Genomic DNA, 22,079 nt, shown 5'->3' with positions numbered 1-22,079 from the left:
CTAATCCAAGGACTTTCGTGTTTGTTTTGTAAACACATATGACTGGCCTAGGTAGGTGAGACACAACTCACAGGCCACACGCCCCACAAGGCCACACGTGCCTGCTCTAACTTTCTTCCCCTCCAGGTCCTTTCCTGGCTCCTTATATTTCTGTCCCTGAGTGTCTGGCACCCCAAAGGGCATTCAGTCAGGGCAGTTATCCCAGGCTCCATCGATATCAAGGGAGGGACAAGAGCCCAGAAAAGGTGACTTCTTATGAACTTAAAAATCACAGAGGCAGGTGATCTAGAAAGTACCAAGTTTTATTACCTTTTTATCAAAAATCAGTAACAGACAACAATGTGAGTGCTCACTCCCAACACAGCCAGAGGAAAGGACACGGGGGTGGGGTTTGGTAGAGAAAAGGACCCAGCCAGCTGGGAATCCTGGGGTATGGGGGTGAAGGGTGTGGGAAGCAAGACTGATTCCCCTGAACCCCAGACAGTGGGGTCAGAAGATGCAGCCTGCACAGGGCTAAGCCACCAGGCCTCTCCTCTCTGGAGACGGAAGGTCAGATAACAGGCTCTAGAGCTTGGGCCTCATCATCTCTCCCCAACCCCACCCCACTTCGCCCAGGGTGACAAAGGTCATCCCAGCAAAGCTGGGGCTGTGACTCGCTAAGCCAGTTTAGTTCTCTAGCAGTGTTGTCCAATAGATGGAAATGGTCTCTCCCTGCCTGCTCGCTACAGCAGCCACTAGCCACACGTGGCAACTGAGCACTTGAAATGTGGTTAGTGTAACTGAGAAATGGATTTGTAATTTTATATCGTTTTAATTGATTTAAATAGCCACATGTGGCCAGTGGTTACTGTATTGGCTAGTGCAGAGCTTCAATTTTCTCTTAAATTTGGAGAAATGAAGGAATACCAGCTGGACTCAAAGCAGAAGCTAGAAAGAAGGTAGAACTGGTCTTACTCCGAACTATTGTAGCCTAATGAGAAGAAGGCACCAGGAATGGGGCAAGAGAAAGAGGCAAAAACCCCACTCAGCCACATAAAAATTCACTCACTCAACCAACCAGCCAAGTTTAAATTGGAAATATCACACTTATCTCCTGAAAAAATATATTTATCTATTTTTCTAGAACCTTGAAAGAATAATAATATATTACAAGAAAGGAGACACAAATATCCCACCATCCCTTACATTGCATTTTGGGATCTGCTAGAAAACTATGTCTCGGCAAAAGCTGCTGCTTAGAGGAAGCAGCTTCAGAAAGGGTTGAAGTCACAAAGAGGAGTGTAAAATATACTTTTAAAAATGGGGAGGGGATTTAAAGAAAAGGAAAGAGAGACCCTGTCTGAAGCTATAAATAGTAAAATAAAAAAAAAATAATAAAAATCATATCTCTGGTTCTTTTCTCACTTTTGAGAAACAGAAACAAAAAACAGCTCATAAAATACAAACTTAGCAGGTTCTGTGGAAACGTGCAAGAGAGCGGAGGACGCCTCAGCACCTGTGTGCTCTGGCCCAGGCAGAGCCTCTGCACAAAGGAATGAACTGTCAAAAAAGACACCCCACTCTTCTACGAATCCATTTCGGCGTTAACTTTCAGCTTCTCTCCCCGCCCTCCTTGCTTCCCCTCCCTCCCCACATAAAAAAGGTTGATCTCCAAAAAAAGTCACTTGAAAGAGCCTAGAATGGCCCAAGATATATACCCACAGAGACTGCTGTAGTGTGGACAGGAGCGCCCCTTGACAGACACATCTTAAGGTGTGGGTGGTTCTAGTTCCTTCTCCCAGTTCCTGGCAGAGGGACCAGCTGTGAAGGGGAGCAGGAGGGAGCGGGGCGCTGGGGACGGACCCCCAGCAGGATTCATAGGACAGCTTCAGAGGGGCTCTGAATGAGGCATGGTCAGTATAGGCTCTAAGCTGGGCCTAGATTCTAAACTGGAAAATGAAGAAATGATCCAATCCTAGACTCTGCCTTCGGAAAGGCCAAGTGTAGCCTCATTTTTCTGCTGGAACGATCAAGAAGCGGCAGGCAGGAACACTAGAAGATGACGTCTCTCCTGACACTTAAGTCGTAGTCAGAGCTGGAGATGCCGACAGTATTAGGTTGCCCTCCCCCTACCTTACTGTTCACCCTCCAAAATCCTTCGGCTTCCCGCCCGCCTCACGTCCAAGCCAGTGCCCCTGAGGAAGCTTCAGGCATAGAACTCGTTGGTGGGGGCTTTTTTGTAGATGGGTTTCTTGCCCAGGTCGTAGCTGCCTTCGTCCTTCTTCTTCATGCGGTACACCAGCAGCAGGACCAAAAAAACGGCAAAGAGGATGCCCACGACGCCGCCCACAATCAGAGCTGAAGGGAAGAGAGGGGACAGTGAGGTGAGAGCTGCTCCTCGGGACCTTGGGTGCCCTCCCTCAGCCACCTGGTCAATTCTCTTACGGCCTCACCACTGCTGCCGCCTGTGCCCAGCATGCTGATGGCTTATTTGATCCTCAAGACCTCACTCTTGAGAAGGGGGCCATCACCAGAAGTCACTAAAGACCACAGGGCCAGAGCGGCAAAGCCACCATTCTAACCCACATCTGCCTGAGTCCAAAGCCAGGCTCTTCCCCAGGAGCAGGCCAACTCCCCAGCAGCAGCTTGAGCCGGAAGCCAGAAATATCCCATGGTCCTCTAGCTGTCCCTGTGTGCACACGAACCCACGCCAGCCTACACGTCTACAGACAGGTATACAGATCTATCTGCACACAAGTATACCCTGCCATACACAGGTGTAACACACTATCATGTCATACTGCTATGTTATAGACTATTACAGGTGGTGGTTTATGACCCTACATATGTAGCTCAGTGGTTAAGGCCTAGCACTCACTCCCATCTCTCCCGCTTAACTGGCTGGGTGACCCTAGGCAAGTTCCTTCATCTAACTCATTGCAAAATGGAAATAATGAGTACCTTTTTCATACGTTTGTCCTAAGGATCAAATACATTAATCCACTTAACGTGCTTAGAAGTGCACGGCATATGCTCAATACTCATTAATTGTACACATCTGTGGTTTCTATCCGTGCCCCCAGCACCCTGAATCAGGCCGGCATGACAGCAAGTACTTAAAAAATGACACTCACGGTTTGACTCAGAGAGAAGCACAGCCCAAGGGCACCTGGCCAGTGTCGGGCAGATGTGGGCTTCTAACCCTGATGAGTGTATGTTCTCTGCACTACGCCAGGCGGCCTGAATGGCTCATTCCTGTTTGTTGTGGGGGCAGGGATGTCTCACAGAATCCTTTCTGTGGCAGATTGAGTCCCCTAATTCGGCCTTACTCAGCCTAAGAAGATTAATTTCCCTACACAGAATCGGGGCACAAGAGCCAAGTAAGGTTCTTTCTTGGCTAAAACTCTATGAAAAAGCTGTAACAAAGGCCCCCAGGTGATGCCAGGAAAAGCACAGGGGATATCAGGTATCAACCCCATTCTCGTCACCAATCACCTTTCCCTCTGATGACCCCAGCTCCTCTGGTAGGTCTGTGCCGGGACTGCCCACAAGGTCATGGTTCAAGTACAGTCTCAGAAATGGCTGTGGTCCTAAATTCAAATGCCAGGTTTACCATTTCCTGATTTTGTGACTTCGGGTAAGTTATTTGGCTTCTCGGGGCCTCAATTTCCTTATCTGTAAAAGTATCAATAACCATACCTGTCTGATAGAATTGTTGTGGGGACTCAAATGAGGGGAGCAATGTGAATCATAAGACAAATAGAAAGGACTAGATAAACCAAATTCTCAGGTGCTGCGTAAAAGGTGGGAATGGAGGGTCCCACCTCAGCTAGCTCAGTTAACCTCCATGAAGGTGTTAGACTTGTGTAATTCTAAACTAGAAGATTCAAATATTAATTTTTAATAATTAACTCCCCAAGTACCAAACCCAGGTGGTGAAAATGCTTGAAAATAAGAGAGAAAGACTTAAGGCGAGTGAATGACTCAGTTCTGTCTCTTGATACCTGACCCAAAGCAAGTGGTTTGCTTTCTCTGGACCATAGTGTCCCCATGTATAACAGTTGTTTTGACTAGATCAGTGGTTTTTTAAAACCACTTTTAAGGTTTTAAGGGGGGAAAATTGTCTTTAAAAATAGAACACTTAGTCAAGCAAAACCTTAATATAAATCCCACATCTGCCAGTTGGAAGTGAAACTGTGGTTGAAGATGGGGGAGGCTTTACCTCTAAAATACTTCTAAATAGTTTGAAACTTATAGAATTAAATGGTCTCTAACGGCCCCTCAGTTTCAACAGCACCCAACGCCACCTCATCATGCAGGAAGTAGTGCAGGAAAAGTAAAAACAATGTTGGCTTGTGGGGAGGGGGTATGAGGAGGCCAGGGTAAGGGCTGAGCTGGACCCAAAGTCACCTGGGGTTATACTCCCAGGGAGCCTCACCTGCAAGATGCAGACAAGATCTTTTATCTGTCCTGATGGAGGCAGGACACACAGGGCTCCTTCTCTGTACCTGGAGCCTCCTGGGAGCTACTGGCCCGGCTGGTTACTAGGAGACAGGAGTTACCCAGTTTGGGCCCAGGGCGCCCACTCACTAGGCTGGTCCATCCTTATATCTTTTAGGTTAACACATCAAACTAACAAATCAGAACAGCCTTTTACAGTTTGCCAAGTTATTTCAGATTCTATTTTTCAGGGAGTCGTTATACCAACCCAAGGAGGTATTACTATACCCGTTTACAGAGGTGGAAACTGAGGCTCATTTCTGCTGAGGTTCAAAAGCTTCTCAGCCAAAGTCAGAAGGCTGTTAAGCAGGGGGAAGGGGAAGCCAACCCAATACAAAGGAACTTTTGGGCTTTCAAGGGAGATTTTCAAAGAATGTTAACTTTTAATAATTAACTCCCCAGGTACCAAACCCACGTAGTAAAAATGCTTTGAAAGTAAAGAGGAGGACTTAAAGTGAGTGAATGACTCAGCTTGTCTATTCTTTAGAAGCCTTTGATGTACAGTTCTTCCTTTCTCTCCACCAGGCTGCACACAGTCAGAGCCCCACCCCCCAGGTGTAGTCCTTCAAGGCTGGGACACTCTGAGTGTGGCTGTAAGGAAGGGGCCCCAAGGAGCCGCATGGGCTAAGGTGTCCTTGCCTGTAGCACTGAACACTTCCCCTCTTCGGGGTACCCTGTGAGGAGCAGGGACCTTACCTGCCAGGACCTCTGTTCTCTCAAAGATGTTGCCGGCCTGGGCAGTGCTGGACATGGACACTCTGTTGGACACATCCTCGTTCCCTTCGAGGGATGGCGGAAGCCTCTTGGGGATGACCTCATTCTCCTCTAGTTCCTTGGGTTCGGTGGGGACCCGGCTCCCAGGTTCCGCCCTCTCAGGGATGTGGTTATGCAGGGGCACCTGAATGAGGGAGGACGAGAGGGGACAAAGACTCAGCACGGTTTGGGGAGCAACCCAGGGCAGGGGACAGGGACATTCGGCCAGGCAGGGAATCTGGTTCTGCCATCTTCAGAGGGGGATGGGTGAAGGTGGTCCTGGGGCAAAAATCAGCAACCTCAACAATTACACGGTCAAACCCTTCTCTGCAACCTTTCCAGCAGATCTGTCCCCAAATGAGGACAAATTATGTGACCAAGGGGGACAGGGGAGCAGGTGACCCCACTCACTGCTGCTTGGCGGCTATTCTTAGAGTAACCACTCTGGAGGGAAGTTTGGTAAAGCTGCAGAAGCTGCTTGCCATTTAAGGCAGCAATGTGCCTCTGAGACTCTGTCGGAAGGAGCTAATCAGAGATTTGTACATAAGATTTGTATGTAAGATGCTTGCCATGCCGCTATAATTTCAGAATTTTTCATTAATCAGGGAAATCAGGTGATCTATAATTATGCAGCTTAAAAAATAGGAAAAACACTTAATTATGTGGAGAAATATGACCATTTTAAGTGAAAGATGGCATACATATAACCGTGTATATAATTGATATTTATGTTGGAAAATACCTATAAAAGGACAGAAAAGGGGCTGGAAACATATCTAAGTGTTGACAGTGATTTATCCTTGCGGTGGGGATAGTGTACCAACGATCACAGTGGTGCCTGCCCGGGAAGAGGCCAGGGCCACAATTAAAAGCCTTCTTGCAGAGGGAGGTGAGACCCTCATTTATTCTGCCCCTCTCAACAGGTGTTACAGAGGGGCAGGGGAGAGGCAAAGCATGGAGCTACTTACCAAGGGTTGGATTACTTTGGGGAAAACCTCGGGGTCCTCTGAGTCATCTGTAAATTCAAAAAGGATGTATGAGTGTGAGGTCAGTTTCCCCTTGTAGCCACAGCTGGCGGGAGTCCTAACTTATCAGCAGCTTCCAAATGCTCAACGTCCAGCAAGTCATCCCTACCCCAGGCTCAGTCACCTCATCTGTAAAACAGGGCTCCTAACCCCTGCCCCCCAGGCTCTTTCCCAGGAATGGGGAGCTGGCAGCTGGGCAGGTGCTTTGTCAGCTCCAAACCCTTGCTCAGTAAAGGGTGGATTCAGCAACCGACAGCACTACCGGTGAGCTGGTTAGAAGTGCAGAATGCCAGGTCCCACTGAACCGGAATCTGCATTTTAACAAGATCTCCAGAGGACTCATTTACGAAAGCGGGATTCTAGATTGCAATATTAAATATTAAATATTAGAAATTACAATATCAAAACGTTTACTGAGTGCTTGGGTGTGCACAGAGCTTCAACTTGGTCCAATCGCGACACTGATTTACTGTCCTGTTTCCATTTTACAGACTCGGAAACCAAGTCTCTGAGGCCAGAGGTTAGCGGTGTGAACTCAGGACTATGTGACTCCAAAGCTCGAACTTTGAATTATTTCACCACTCTACATGTAGGAGGGATGTTTCCTAGTAGCTCTGTCTGGCCCAGAAGCCGGGGCCAGAAAGTCGCAGAAAACCAGGTAAAGCACCAGCCCCAGGTCCAGCCCCAAGAGGCCTGGGCACCTTCACCCATCCCCCTCTGAAGCAGGGGCTTGTTCTTGGTTGGGCACCCACATCTCTGCCGCTGCAGGCCCCCATGTCTTTTTCCTTCTCAAAGGAAAAAAAACCCTCTATCGGTTCTCCTCCCTCACTATGCCTTTAGCAGGGTGCTCAGAAAACCTCGTTACAAACAACTAGCCCAGGAACGGTCTCAGGGATGGAAAGGGCTGATCCTTTACTTTTGTTTCCTCTTATCTGAGGGGGATGGGGCACTCTAGAAAAATCTCCACAAAAATCCAAGGCGCGGTCACCCTCCTAGGAGAGGCCACAATTTCCTCCAGCCCCACGCCCCAGGCCTGTCCATCATACGCCCCCCACCATCACACCCTCCGTACCCAGATCTCCAGAGCCAGACAGCTCAAAGTCATCGGGTTCCTGATCGGGCCCCACGACATCCTCGTCGTCTGGTAGGGCTCCGGAAAAGTATCGGCCTTCTAAGAGGTTTTGAGGGTCGATGACCTCGGTCTCTCGGATCTAGGGTGAAAAGAGCAGCCGCATCAACCAATAGCCCCCTTAATGGTCTGCAACAGCCCCTGAGCCCCGAAAGGCAGTGAAATGGTATTCGAGAAGGTAAACTAGGGTGCTAGATAGAGACCAGGCCAGAGCTTGGAGTCCCGGACCCTTCCTGGCCCCTAATTTGCTGTGTGACCTTAGGCAAATCTCTTTTCCATTCTGGGATAATAAAAATAATAAAGGCAGTAAAAATCAGAACATAAATATAGTACTAGGTACCATTTACTAAGCACTTGCTATGTGCCAGGCCCTGTTCTCAGTAATTCTAAAGACACGTCATCACCCCGACTTTATAAGTGAGGAAAGTGGGCATTAAAGACATGAAATCGTTTTCTTTTGATGGCACGAACAGCAGATGGAGGAGTGAGAATTCCATGTAGGGCTGCCTGACTTCAGAGCCAGCGTCCCCACCCACATAGCCGGCCAGAGGATACGCCGTGCCAGGGTTCTGGGATGCCGTTGCTGCTGATTCACTCACAGCAGAGAGGGCTGCTGGTTCTGGTCTTGTCCCCAATGGGACACCTTTCCCAGCTGAGTCAGGCAAAGCTGGGACAGGCAAGGCTGGCTCACCCACACCAAAGGACAGCCTCAGGTCAGGGCGCTGCCCAGCCTGGTGACTCAGAGTGCACGCATAAGAACACTCTTGCATTCAGCTTTTTAAACATCTCCCACAGATCTAGTCTGCCCCAACACCATGCAGGACACAGAGAGGCACAGTTCCTGCTGGTCACAGCAGAATCTTAGGTCCACCCCACTGAGAAGCTTTCAAAAGGAAAATACCAAAGGTCCAGGGAAGCAAAGAACCTCCCCAAGGTCCTATAGTACCTCAGCTACTCTGCCCTGTGCCCTAGAACTCAGGAGGGTAGGAAGCATTTGGAATGTCTACCATCCTTTCTCTTAGCTCCTGGGCTGGGGTTCTGTCTGCCTCCTGAATAGCAGCCCTGGGCCAAGCTCATTATTTCACTAATTAATTCAAAATTTTAAGTGTCTACTATTGTCAGAAGTCAGGGTTTCAATTAAGTTCAATACACATCCCTCCCCAACACACTCTCAGAGCCTCTAACTGCAGGAGGTCGGGGCTCTGCTCAGGACTACAAAACACCACTACCTGGAGAGGTCTTGTGTCATAGGATTTGAGCCCCAAATAGGACAGTGACTTGCCCAAGTTCGCACAGTGAATTAGCTACATAAGTCACAGAGGAAAGAGGCCAGATCTCTGTTTCTGACTGCCCTAGGCTGTCTTTTACCCAGATGAAACAGCCAGTGACACAGAGGGGAGCCTGAGATGGAATATCCGTTCCTAAGACAAGGTCACCATCTCAGGAGAGGCCCAGGCGCCTCCTGTACTGCCTCCACTGGCTGCTGGGGAGAGGCGGGTGGAACCTGACTATCAAGCCCTCTTCCACCCCCACGAGGGCATAGGCTGCATTCCCGGAAGGCAGCAGGGTCAGGAGGGGAGGAAGGCAGTGGGCAGACACCTCCCGGCACAGGCACACACATTCACCGCAGGAGAGGAGACTCTATGCTGACAGCCTGGCACACATGGGGGTGGGAGCCAGAAGGGGTTAAGCCCCGGGTAGGGATGACTTCATGACTCCGGAATCGGGAGCTGTTGAGCTGCTGGCGCTGGAATACCAGCCCCCGCACACAGTCCCATGCCTGTGGCTTTGGTTTGGCAGCTCAAGAATAAGGTTCCTCCATGGTTGCAAAAGCTGCTTATACCTAGGGCAGGGTCCCTGTGCTCCTACCTGTTCTCCTGATGAAAATTTCTCTGGGGCCCGGAACCTGACAGCAGGACTGCCGTGGCTTACCTAGCTAAACTAAGCACTTAGCATGAAGTAGGTCCTCATAGTAGGTCTTTTTTTGCAGAAGTGGAAAGAGGAGGTGGAGGCTCAGAAAGGTCAAATCACTTGCCCAAGTTCACACGGGCAGAAACATGGCCGCACTAGACCAGAACCCAAGCTTGGGTCACCTGAATCTTTAACCACATACATATAATATACACATGCACATAGAGTGCCCTGCCTAGCCAGGTAGAAGGAGCCCTGTTCAGTGGAGGTCAAATCAGCCCAAAAAGGAAAGACACCAGACTGGCTGTGGCGAGTCAGAGTTCAAAGTCCTCAAGATAGGGGCTGGGGTCAGATGCATGGGACTGTTTCAGGCTAAGACCCTCCATCCTCCTTCTTGCCCCAGGAGCCATGGAATGTTGCTTCTTCGTTTGCTTTTCTTTCAGTGTGTGAAAGTGCTAAGGGGTGTTTCAAAACAACCCATGGAATCAGCACACTGATTGGTCGATGGTAACTACCTCCGTTTACACTGGTGAAATAAAGACTAAGAGGAGGCGGGTATGAAGCCAGCAGCAAAACTGTGGCTGAACTAGATTTGTTCATAAGCAGCGCCCTTTGTGGTCACCTGGTCATCCTTAACCCTTCACATTTATACCAGGTTCCTGGAGAGGATAGGCAGCAAAGGTCACACCAGGGATTAGCAGCATGGCCAAGATCAGACCTCGTGAGATGCGTATTTGGGACGTAAAAGGATGGGGGTCCCTAAAGGCCGCATTAGATGAGACTTGGTGCCTTCGTACAGCAAGTCAGGGGAACTGGGAGAAGCTCTGGGAGGTGGGCTGATGGGAAGATGCAGGAAATTAAATTCTTCAGCTCCAGAAGCTCCCTCTCTGCCTCGCTCTGGCCTGACCCCTGAGGACAGGTGAATTCCCAAATAAGCAGGAGCCCTTTAAGACAGGACCACAGTGCAGGAGGTTGTGGGTCTTCATTCCTGAGTGTGTCTGTGTGTGAGGCGGGGCGGTGGTGGTTGCCAACAGCCCCCTCTTCCCTCACACTCTTCAGCAAGACCCATTCAGTCTGGGGTGGCTTTGAAGAACCAGGCCACCCAGCAGCCAGGCTCATCCCTGACCAGAGAGGGACCCCACCCTGCTCCTGGCTAAGCATGTGGTCTGTTCTCCTCAGCTCACCCCACCCCTGCCCAGGGAACGTGTATGCACATGCGTGTGCATGCACAGGCACCCTCTCTGTGCCCTCGGGTCTCCCCGTGTCTTTGTCCTTCTCGCAGATGCACAACAGAAACCACCAGGTGAATAAGGCAGAGGTTCTGGGTCCCACAGATACCGCTGGCGCCATGAAGGTGGGCACCTGGAGTTGGTGCCTGCAGGCTTAGAGATGCTATCCGTGGAATAGGGGTAGGTGCTCTTTTGCTCTAAAGGGACTAACACGTGCCAACAGAAGATATCTGAAGCCAGAGTCCAGCAGTCTCATTTTATAACCTAGCAAACAGATTAAAAGATGAGGGGCTTTGCCAAGGTCACCCAAGCAGCTGGCAGCAGAGCTGGACTTAGAACCTAGGTCTTGTGGCTCTCAGGCTGGAGTTGTCCTCCCTCCCCCTCAAAGGTTTTGGCTGCCCCAAAGGGTCTCAGCAAATCCGCAGGCAGCAGCTGTCACTCTACCCAGTCCTTAGGCTATAGGCCTGAAGTTAGGAAAAGGTCACCAACCCTATCCCAAAGTCCTACAGCTTTAGTCACCCAGGACAAGCATGGGAGCTGGGGCGGCTAGCACAAGAACCCGCTATGTGCCGGGCACCAAGCTGGGTTCTCTACTTGAGCTCATTTTACGGGCACAACAGCTTCATAAGGTGCTCTACCCATTTCGCAGGAAAGTTCAGTTGAGTCACTCATCCAGTCACACAGCTAGAAATCGACAGAGCTGTGATTCAATTCGAGGTCTTTCTCGGGACCATGACCTTAGCCACAACGATATGTCTCACTGCCACCCACGCTTCACCTCTCCACCCCAACCCCACAGCCCCACAGGCCAGGGCTCCAGGGCACCCCTTCCCTTGGAGAAGTCAACAAAGGTGAAAGCGATATGGCTTAAACAAAAGAATAGAAACTTGGCTGGGGCGCCAGGGAGAAGAAGTTCAGGGTCAGGGCCTGGTTAACTATGAACTGCAAGGAAAAGAGGGAAGAGAGCCTGCCCCCACCTGGCTCTTCCCCAGGGGAGGTAGGGTCGGGGACTCTCTTTTCTTAGGAGGACGACTGGACAAGCCAGATTTGGGGAGGAGGTGGGATGGGAAGCGCCCTGGGCTCCGTGACTAAACCCATCAGAGTGATCCAACCTGGCAGATCTCCAGAGCGGGCCATTGAAACAGTCACTGTTCCCCCTCACCCGCCTCTGAAGGGTCAGCTATCCCCCAGAATGAGCAAAATCTGGGGCCCACGATCAGAACTGTGCACCTTGGCAGCAAGGAAGGGTCCACTAGAGCGGTTACTTTAAAAGGCAGATCCACAAGCAAACCACCTCCGGACTCTATGAGCCTGGGGGCTTAGTTCCCATCTTGAATCTGTTTCTTCTTTTTGTAACCAGAGCTAGTGGCACCTTGCAGGATGAGGAGGACTAAGTGAAAAATGCATCAGCTGTGTGCAAGGGACTCAGCATGTGGCCTGGTACACAGCAGGTGCTCAATGAGTAGCAGCTATTATTAAGCCCTATCTGCCTTCCTTCTGAAGGGATTAGTGCTCCAAGGGTCAGAGGGACCTGGGAAAAGACATAGAAGCAGTTCCACTGCTAGAAAGAAGGTGGTCGGTGGGTGGGGAGGTGCTTGGCAAACCTGGAAGGGACGTACCCTATAATGGGTTATCATTTTGCTTCTGAGACCAGATGCTTTTCAACAACCAATCAGGTCCCTTCAGACTCTGCAAGAGAAAAAGACCCTGAGATGGGCAGAGGGCCCCCCTAAAACCACACAGCTTGGAGCACCTGTGCTGAGCACATAGCAGCCGAGGAAAGACCAGTAGGTGTACTTTTCCAAAAGGATCAAACAGCAATGACCAGAGATGCCTGAAATTCTACCTGGGACCTGTATTCCCAGAGTATTTCCTGCTCTGCTTTGGGGACGAAAAAAATAGGTGGAAGGTAAAAAGAAACCACATTCCAATCCATGACCTGGTGATCTGGTGCCCAAAGGGTTAAGCCAGGTCTGGGGTTGAGGAGGGGGGTTGAGTGTTGGCTCTGCCCACTCTGAGGTCAGGTTACTCTGAACACAATCACTCAGCAGAGAAGCCAGGCCTGGCACTGCCAGCAGCCAGCTTTTCACCAACCCTCCCCCGCCCCAGAGCAGCCCATTCCCACAGCAAGGCCTCCAGGATCCTGGGGTGCCAGCTAGGAATGGGGGCAGAGGGTGGGAGCATCTGGAGCCTCTGTAAGTCCCCCCTGCCAAAAGCCGATGTCGCACCCCTGTCACTAACTCCCCGGGTGATCTTGATAGATTCCCTCTCTGGGCCTTGATTTCCCCTCCTGTGAAAGACAGTTCTCAAAAAGACAAGCCTCCCTCTGTCTCAGGCTTGGTAACCAAGCTGGGCACTGCTCCGATTACCGGTGGAGACAGTGGGGAGGGGCCAGCTCCCTCAGGGCCAGGAGACAGAGGTGCATTGAAGCTGGGGTTTGTAATCTAGGCAGCGGATTCGTGGTCCTGGCTGGATCCAAGGGCGGGACGTAAACAAGCCTCCCCATTCTGCTGATAGCCTTGTCTCCACTGATTAGATCAGCTCTGGGTGCTGGCTTCCTGCCCCTTCAAAGCCTCCCCTGCCCTGTGTGGGGAATCCACCGCTCCGGAAGTCCGTCTGTCCCACACACATCTCTCAGCCCGGCTTCCCCCAGGACAAGGAGTGTCCTTACTCCTAGGGACCTGCCCAGCCAGGGGTCACCCCTGGCCCCATGCCCTGAGGTTCCAGTGGTACAGCTAGTCCCTGCAGGCCTGGCTATGACCGGGAGGCTCCACCAAGTCACTGTTTCCACACACACCAGCCTCTCCCCGCCTCCCCTTTCCATTACCCCAGGTGTCACCTGACTAGCAGCCTCTTCTACTGTGCCAGGGAAAACTAGGGCAGCTGAGCTCCCGGGCTTGAAGGACAGGGAAGGGGGACATGAAGAATAAAGGGGGGTGGGGGGCTGAGTAAGGAGGGCCTGGCCAAAGGGTGGGGGTGGGGAGTAACAGGGAGGGAGCGCAGAGATGGGTAGAAAGTAGGGGGTGCTTCAGAAGGCCAAAGCTGGAAAGAACTGTTCAGAGCAAAGTGATCTTTTGGGAACTCCTGGAGCCCTCTAAAAAGGATAAAAAATTTTGAACCCCGAGAACTGTAACCATCGGTTTACATTTTCAATGTGTGTATAGACGCCACCTCCCCAAAGCCAACCTCTGGCCAGGTTAAGAACCCTTGTGTAGCCGCTAATAATAAACTAAACTTAAGCCAGCACTTTACAAGTTTGCTAAACATCGATTATGACCCTTGAGTGACACAGGTGTTTTATAGAGGACTCTGGGGCTCCCATCAGCAAAGTGACTTATTAACTGCATGACGCTGGGTGAGTGGCAGAGCTGCGATGGCAACTTAGGTTTTCCTGGCTGTGAAATGTACCACTTTATCGTCACCCAGCCTCCTGCAGACAGGGCCAGGGGACTTAGAGACGTAGGACCGCACCAAGGTTGCCAGTGAGTTAACAACAAACCAAACCCAGAAGTCAGGTTTCTTGTACATCTAAGGGTTAAATCAGGCCCCAACTGTTGACAAATGCCTTCTCCTCCTCCCTCTCTAGGCACCAGGCAAGGAAAACATAGGAAAACTGGCTTTCCAGAACACTGTCCCTTTTCTGTCCATTGCCAAACCCCCTCGAAGCCCAGAGGGCTGTTCGCAATTCACTCAGCTTCCCTAGGGCCATAAACACCGCCCCTCCGCCTGGGTGGGATGTGTGTGACCCTGAGTCTTGTTGTGCCCTTTGCAGACCTCCTGCCCCCTCTCCCAACAAGGCTGCAAACTGCTCGGCAAGGGGTTCCTACAGGTCCCGGCAGGAGGGGTGCGGCTGCCTGGAACTGGTTCTTGATTAAATATAAACCCATCTGATAATTAGCAAACAGCCCTCTTCTAAGACAAACAAATAGCAGATTTGGGCTCTATCAGCCCCACCCTAGACTCCTCCCTCCCCACCTCGCAGCTGTGGGTTAGAACTGGGGGAGGGGAGAAGGGGAGAAAGCGTTCCAGGGGCATTGGGAGTGGGTTCCTCAAAGGTACCAGGTAGCATCCAAATGGCCTGGGCAGAGATGGGCACTGTTGCTAAGACTGCCTCCTCCCTACTAGGCACAAAACTGGGAGCTTTACTTGAAGTCTTACTTCAACTCCAGACCTTACAGCCCAGGAAGCTGAGAGATTGTGTGGCTCTTTGGAGGCCAAGTAGCGGGTAAGAGGTAAACTTCACACCTCTGGAGCAAGGTCTGTATAACTCCACACCAGTGTTTCAATGCCTCTAGCCAGTCCCAGGAAGCAAGTAGCGGGTGTCTGAAAGACCAGAGACCGCGGAGGTCACATCCAATGTGGACTACACCTGCTTCGCTCTACGAACTCAGACCAGTTGCATTGCAGCCTTAGTTTTGCTTTAAGGAAAAAAAAAAAAAAGCAAAAAGCATTACCTGCTCAGCAGAGGCCAAAAGGCCAATTTTGAGGACTGGCTGAACTCTACCCTTTCAAAGTCCACGCCCAGGCAAGGCACTGTGAAGGTCTGGACCTGGCGCTAGTATTTCTTGTATGTCCCCTCAAGGCCCTGGACCCCGAGATGCTAACCTTCTTTAACGGTCTCTCAAAGAACAAGGTAGAAAACTCAGGAGCCCATTCCAACACTCCCACTCAGAGCCATTCCATAGCCAAGAGGTAGAAAGGAAATGGGTGACTCAGGCAGGCCAGCTAGCTCTCTCTTCCAGTGACTCACAGAGCCCTGTCCAGCCCCTTCTCCCGATTTTAAATGGTCATTTGTAGATCACACTCAGCAGTCCAGGAGGCTGAGGACAGTTAGGAGTCAGTTCCTCCCAGGAGGGAGCTGGGGCTGGGGTGGGGAGCCCTGCCTGGCTCTCCTTGCTCCTCATCCAGGCTGCTCAGAATTCCATCCAAGTCCTTGGAAAAGCCTGGACGGCGGGAGCTGAACGTCCCCCTAACCCTAGCTTCTCTCGTTCAGGCTCTTGACCAAGAAGGCCAAGAAGCTCTCCGGCTCCTATCAGGGGGCTACTGGAACAGGAAGGACCCTGGAAGGACTCATTCTAGAGTTGGGGACACTGAGATCCAGAGATAAGCCTATTGCTCAAGGTCACCTAGCAATTCAGAAGTAAACCCCAAGGTATTTACCTCTAACCCAGCCAATTTCCTGATCTGGAATGTTCTCTGAGGGTACTCAAAACAGACACCTTGTGTTATCAGACAGACCTTCTTCTGACCTTGGCAAGCCACTACATTCCTTTGAGCATCAGTTTCCCCGTAAAAATGGAGATAATATCTGCCTCACGGCATCACCAAGAGGCATTCATATCAGTAATAAATTACCTCCATGCACCTTTTAAAATGAAGTTACATGCCTGAATGTTATTTATTCATTCATACAAATGTTTCCTGACTACTAACTACCAGACAGGAATTTTTCTAAAAACTAGCAGAGCAGAGTTCCTGCCTTGGGTGTTTGTGGGTGGGTGGAACAACTCAGAATTTGGTGGGATCTATTCATTCCCTCATCAACCAGAACTTTCTTCAAGGGAGAGAATGCCTCAGATGTCTTTATGATTTCCACAGCCTTTTTCAAAGCATAGGTACTTAATTATTAATAGAATACCTGAGCTGGAAAGAGCTCTTGAGGCCACTCAGTTCAAATCCCATTTTACAGATGGAGGATGTCAACCCAGAGAAAGAAAGAAACCCAACTTCATGGAGTCCCCAAACCGTGATCCAAATATTCTCCTGGGTGCTTGATACCTCTCAGGGCTTCTAAGAATTTCAAAGAGCTCTCACTGATCACTCAAGGGTCCTAGACCCTTGGGTTTCCGCCCCAACCCTACTTCTATGCAATCAAAGAGAGAACTCTCAGAGACCAAAACATCTCTAAGCTAAAGTACAATGGTAGGTGGGGGATGCTTCCCCAGAACTGGCTGGGCCTGGTGCCACATAGGTGGGCTGTGTCCTGGGCAGCAACACCTCTGGGTGGGGAGCGGGGGTTCTCAGCTCCCAAAACAAGGCTGCCTTTAATTGGCCAGGGAGGGAGTGGCAGGAAAGCAGTTCAGGGAATACTCCCAGCTGGACAGGAAGAACTGGTTTAGGATGGCAAGCCCCGCCAAATGAAGAAGAGGCTGGGTGCTCAGCCTAGATTCTCTTCCCGAAACTTGTAGCACCTAGGGAGTGAGGGGCACCCCCCAAGAGGAGGGCGGGCCTTCGGCTTAAACTTAAAATTTGGGGAGGGACCCCAACAGCATTTATTGGAGGGAGACTGGACAGAGATTCTGATGGCCTGGATGCTCTCAGCTACCCCAAGTGGAACCTATTTTACCTCTCATTCCTTCATCTGTAAAACAAGCATAATACAATCCCCACAGGCTTTTCGTGGAGTGTTTTCCAAAGACCCGACCTGGCATAAGGAAGCACGCAATAAATCCTAACTGCTATTAGCAAAAACCTTCTCCTTGGGCCTCATTTTCTCCATCACCTCCATGGTCTAATCCAACTATGATAAGGTCTGATTTTTCCGGCCACAACCCTGGGAGGAAAGGGGGTGGTAGGCTCAAAAGGGGAAGCCCTGTGACCCAATTAGAGGTGGAAGGTTTGTGACATTGGCCAAGAATGGGAGTGCTGAGGTCAGGATTAGAGAGAAGGACATCCCTCTCAGGAAGCAGCTGCTCAGGCCTGACTTCTTCCCCAGCTGATCGGTCACCATACGCAGGACTGACAGCCCTCCTCCAAACCACATCCTTCTGATTGCTCTTGGGACACAGCTGTCTGTTCCTCACTCTGAAGCACTGAGCTGAGAATGGCACATGATTGCCCATGCAGTCACCTCAAAACCTGTGGGGTCTTTCCCCTTCTTCCCACACTGCTGAGGCAAACAGGAACCAACATGACATGCCTTTGGATGACCCCCACAACTGCTGGACTGCAACCCATCCTTCAGGGCCTAGTTTAGAGCACTGCCCCAGGGAGCAGCAGCAGGCTTGAGTTGAGTCTTTGGCTCAGCCACTAACCTCTTGTCAAGGTTGCCCTGAGTTTAGGGAAGTCATCACCTCACTCTGAGTCTGTTTCTTGCCATCTTAGCATTCCTTGAGGCCGGCCAACCCCAAATCTTTAGATTCTAAACTAATCTCAAGTTACTCGAAGATGAGACACAAATGCAGCCACCCACAGGCACATCAGACGACAAGATGAGAGCAGGACTCGGAAGTCTGGCTGCCTAAATTTGATTCTGACTCAGCCCCTCATTAGCTGTGTAACCTTGCGCAAGTTATTTAGCCTCTCTAGCCTCAGGACCAGTTTAAGAACAGTAAAAAGGGCTTAAGTTAGTGGGTAGAGCCATCAGAACAGCCGTGAGAAACCTATTAGAACATTGCCAGGCACAACATAAGCCCTGTGTTATTTCCCATCACTGCGTGCCTGCATCATGCTGGAGGCGTTATTGCTCAGAGGTCGACTTTCCCTTAAGAAAGCCTAGAGAAATAGGAGCCCCATACAGGAACTGACAACAGGGACTCACTCCCCCCAAAATAGTCCTCACAACATAAGGGGCTTAAGGGCAGGAAGGCGGCACAAAGCCAAAGCTCCTGGGGCAGGGGGCACAGATCGCCTCTCCCAGCAATTCCTGCACCCCCAACTTCCCAGAGGACACTGCCTCCCTTTTCCCCAGCTGGCTGCTGGGACGAATGGAGCATCTGGGCTTTGTAAACTACGACAGGGACCAGTGGGCTGTGAGTAGGAAAGCCTTCTCACGGCGCACTGAGGCCTTCCCTCCCCAGCCTCCTTCACTTCATTCCAGGTGGGTGCTTCGATTTCCCGTTCTGCATTGAGCAGAAATAAGTACCCTTTTTGCATAGAGCAGGGGCTCAACTCCCGGTGAAATGCTGAACCAGAGCCACCTCTCCCGTTCCCCCTGGAAATAGTAGTCTCAACTTCGTAGGAACCCTAAAGAAGCACTGGTCACCTACCGTCCCACTCGTCCAATACCCTTTGTGCAGACAGAGAAATTGAGACTCAGCAGGGGCAAGGCCTTGCCCTAAGTCACAAGCCAGTGGCAGTGCCGCGGCCAGAGGTGAGGTCAGGGCTCAGTTCTCCAGTCCGCGGGTGTGTGAAACAAGGCCCCGCACACTCCTAGACTCCTCCCCGTTTCGAGTACTTGCAGCCCCTCTCACACCTAGGCATCTCGGATGCTAGAGCTGCCTGCTCTGGGCGCCCAGGGGGCGAGAAGGGGAGTTCGAGGCTCCGAGCCTGTCCCAGGATCACCAGGGAAGGGGCGAGAGCGTGTGTGCTGGGGGGAAAGGTGACACCGGCTTAGTCACGTCCCAGCCTAGAGCCCGCGGCGGGGCTGAGGCCAGGGGAAGGCGGGAAGAGCAACAAATTGCGGGCGCACAGAGTGTGGAGGAGCCACCCCCAGGGCCTCCCCGTGACCTCGGAGCCAAGTTTCCAACAAAGTTTCCCCGGCCTCGACGTCTCCTTGTGGGGCAGCGTAGCGCCCTGATCACCCACCCTCTTCCAGGCTCCCAGGAACAAAGGAGGCGCCGGTCCGCCTCCCCACCACCCCCGCAGAAATCTGCAAGCACCTACCGACTCTGCGGCGGCAGCCGGGGCGCCCACGAGGAGCAGCAGCAGCGCGAGCAGGCGGGCTGGGGCCATAGCAGCGCAGTCCAGGGAAGGCGCGCAGGCGAGTGGCCGCCGCGGGCGCGCGGCCCTCCTTATAGGCGGTGGCCAGCCCCGCTCCGCCCCGCCCCTGCCTCCCGCCTCCCCCCCGGAATTCCCCGGGAAAGCTGGGCCCCCGGGGCGCTGCGCCTGCCCGCGGAGCTGGAAACCCCAAGGGACCCGCCTCCGCTCCGCACCTACCCTAGGTCACCGTCCTCCAGGAGCCCCAACCCGCTTTATTTGACTCCCTGCTAAGCAGGTCCCCAAAGATCTCTGCGCCTAACCCCATTTTATAGTTGGAGAAACTGAGGTCCACGGGCTGAAAGGCCTTGAACAGGGTGGTCTAAACAGACCAGCGCCCTCAAACCGGGTACACTCTCTTCCGAGGGTACCGAAAGCTTTCCAAATGGGACACGAACACGGTAGTTTGAAGAGGCCAGCGAACTTTTTCTGTAAAGAGCTAAATATTTTAGTCTTTGCGGGCCATACGGTCACTTGTCACAATTAACCTCTAGGGTTGTAGTTCAAAGAAAGCAATAAATACTTAAAATAATGAGTGTGGCTGTGTTCTAATAAAGTACTATTTGTGGACACTGAAATTTGAATTTTATAAAAACTTCACATGTCGCTAAATATCATTCTTCTTTTTATTTTTTTTAAAACCATTTAGAATTGTAAAAACCATTTTAGCAGTGTTCTGAACAGAGCCAAGCCATGGGCACACTCTTTGGTCTTAGGGTGGCTGATCTCTATTTTAAGGGATTTTTTTCCAGATTTTGAGCATCCTAAAAAGTTTAATCTCTTGGAGAACTGGTCTGCAAGTTTATCTCCATTCTCAGATCTGCTTCCACATTTGTAAAAGAAAATCTCGTGTCCACCTTATCCCTGTATCCTCCTAACAGTGCATGGAAAGTGGGGGATGGTAAATCCTCTGGGGCCCCAAGTACAAGTACTGTTGGAATTATTGGGGAGGGGACCATCCTATGATAAAGTACCAAAGATGCCTAGCCTTATCTCTTCTTCATTTTATATGGTTTAAAGACATAAAAAATATAGTATATGATATAAAGACATATATACATATACTAATGTGTGTGTGTGTGTGTGTGTGTGTGTGTGTGTGTGTGTGTGTGTGTGTGTCTTTCTAAGGCTGAAGCATGGCTTCAGAGTCAGAATATTTTGGCCTCTGTGGGTATATTATAAATTCATATACTTTATAAGTTGGCAGTGACTTCCTCTCTTCCATCCCATCCCTTAATTACTATCAGGATGAAAATCTTTTGGGATTTTCAAGAGAGCCTTGACAGTAAAGCAAAATTCAAATGCTGACCATGTTCTTCCCCACAGATTTAAAGGTAAGCAATTTTTTTTCAGCTATTCTCAAAACCCTTCCCCAGAATTTGGAAATAAACTGAGAAAAATGAATGAATTTCATGTCAGAATAAGAAATCCTTTTGCAAGTCAGATGGTTTTTGCAATCTTTGCTGCTCACAGAATTGAAGGAAGGCCTGATCTACTTGTCGGCTGATAGACCATTAAAAATAATTTTGGGTGATAGATCACTATGCGATTTCACATTGCTATAACAAAACTCCTTTCGTTCCTACCAGCTTCTTTAAGAAAGGAGGGTTTCTCAGCACTTAGAGTCGGTGGTGTGCTGATGAATGTTTAACGAGGAGGGGAGGGAGTCGGGAGGTGCTAATGCATACCATTTGCCAATTTCTGTGATGTAAGTACTCGCCTGTAGCTGAATTCAAGCTGCCAACGTGATGTCACTGAACGTGGAGTTGGTTAGCGAGGAGCAGTATTTCTACCATAGAGACACAATAGGTGCAAATAATATCAAGAGTATAGACAACAGTAAAATGTAGGAAAATAATTAGGAAATTTTGAGTTTTGAGTACTTATGTCCTTTGGTTTTTATATAGTTTATTTAATTGTAAGTTTCTAGAATTTTACTTTTAGTAATAGTTATATTTAAAATTCCTAAAACTTGAACCAGTACAACCTGGCTTTGGCACATCACTGCTGTACAGCTTTAAAAAATAAAAAATAGCGATAAAATTATGGCTAAAACCTATCTCATTCCCGCACAAGCAATATTCATCCAGGAGTATTGAAATTACCCAGTATCACTTTTTCTGTTTAGTAATTATTTATCCAGGTTTGTAGGACTGATTTCGCAAGCGTATATATATATATATGTCAAATTGTAAATTTTAAATATGTATAGTTTATGTCAGTTGTATCTCAAAGTGTTAAACATTTTTCGTAGGACTTTAAAAAATTGTAATATATTTACGTTGTTTTGATCAATTGCATTCTCATGATAATTGTAATAATAGAAAATTTAATACTTAGTCTTATGGTCATAGAACGTAAAATAATGATCTAATTTGCATATATGTAGGCAGAGAGATAGGATAGAGTTATCGATAAGCCATTGAAGCATACAAAATACATTATGATAAAAGTTTGTTGTGGGACATGGAGTGGAAATTTGAGTTTGAGTAGAAAAAAGAATGACATAAAAATTCTGACTGTTAGAGAAGGGCCTCTGTTCATGAATTTTTTAAATGGATGATTGTATGTATCAAATTACTAGGGTATTTAATTAACTGGATACATTTAAAAGAATGATGTAACCATTTATTTTTAAGTGTATTACAACGTGTCAGAAATTACAACCTTTGTAGCTATATAAACTTTGGATGAAAAAGGTTAGCTGTCAACTAAAAAGTGCCAGGAAGTACACAGTTTTTCAATAATCACTTAAAGAATCAACTAGCAAAAAAAGACTGAACACTGATAGTTGAGACAGTGCGAGCTCTTCTAGAAAACTATCCCAACCCCCTGAAATTAAGAAATTTAACTTCC

General features: G+C 49.7%; 1 protein-coding gene across 1 annotated transcript; it reads right to left on the bottom strand.

Annotated features, from left to right (window-relative positions):
• Positions 1 to 283: 283 nt before the first annotated feature.
• On the bottom strand, positions 284 to 19,266 carry SDC4 (syndecan 4). Its single transcript, XM_011369346.2, has 5 exons — positions 19,131 to 19,266; positions 7,330 to 7,468; positions 6,201 to 6,247; positions 5,176 to 5,377; positions 284 to 2,337 (listed from the first exon to the last, which is right to left on the bottom strand). Exons 1-5 carry the CDS (start codon positions 19,197 to 19,199, stop codon positions 2,186 to 2,188), a joined length of 609 nt encoding a protein of 202 aa, XP_011367648.1. The 5' UTR covers positions 19,200 to 19,266; the 3' UTR covers positions 284 to 2,185.
• Positions 19,267 to 22,079: the final 2,813 nt, after the last annotated feature.

The sequence above is a fragment of the Pteropus vampyrus genome, unplaced genomic scaffold, assembly GCF_000151845.1.
Source record: "Pteropus vampyrus isolate Shadow unplaced genomic scaffold, Pvam_2.0 Scaffold147, whole genome shotgun sequence".
Classification (NCBI taxonomy): Eukaryota; Metazoa; Chordata; class Mammalia; order Chiroptera; family Pteropodidae; genus Pteropus; species Pteropus vampyrus.
This window is presented reverse-complemented; position numbering and strand designations above follow the sequence as displayed.

Excerpts from the sequence above, each read along its gene's own strand:
- SDC4 (XM_011369346.2), bottom strand. The coding sequence starts at position 19,199 with ATGGCCCCAGCCCGCCTGCTCGCGCTGCTGCTGCTCCTCGTGGGCGCC. Across the intron at positions 7,469-19,130 it reads CGGCTGCCGCCGCAGAGTCG|ATCCGAGAGACCGAGGTCAT; the intron begins GTAGGTGCTTGC and ends TTTTCACCCTAG. Across the intron at positions 5,378-6,200 it reads CCAAAGTAATCCAACCCTTG|GTGCCCCTGCATAACCACAT; the intron begins GTAAGTAGCTCC and ends TCCCTCATTCAG.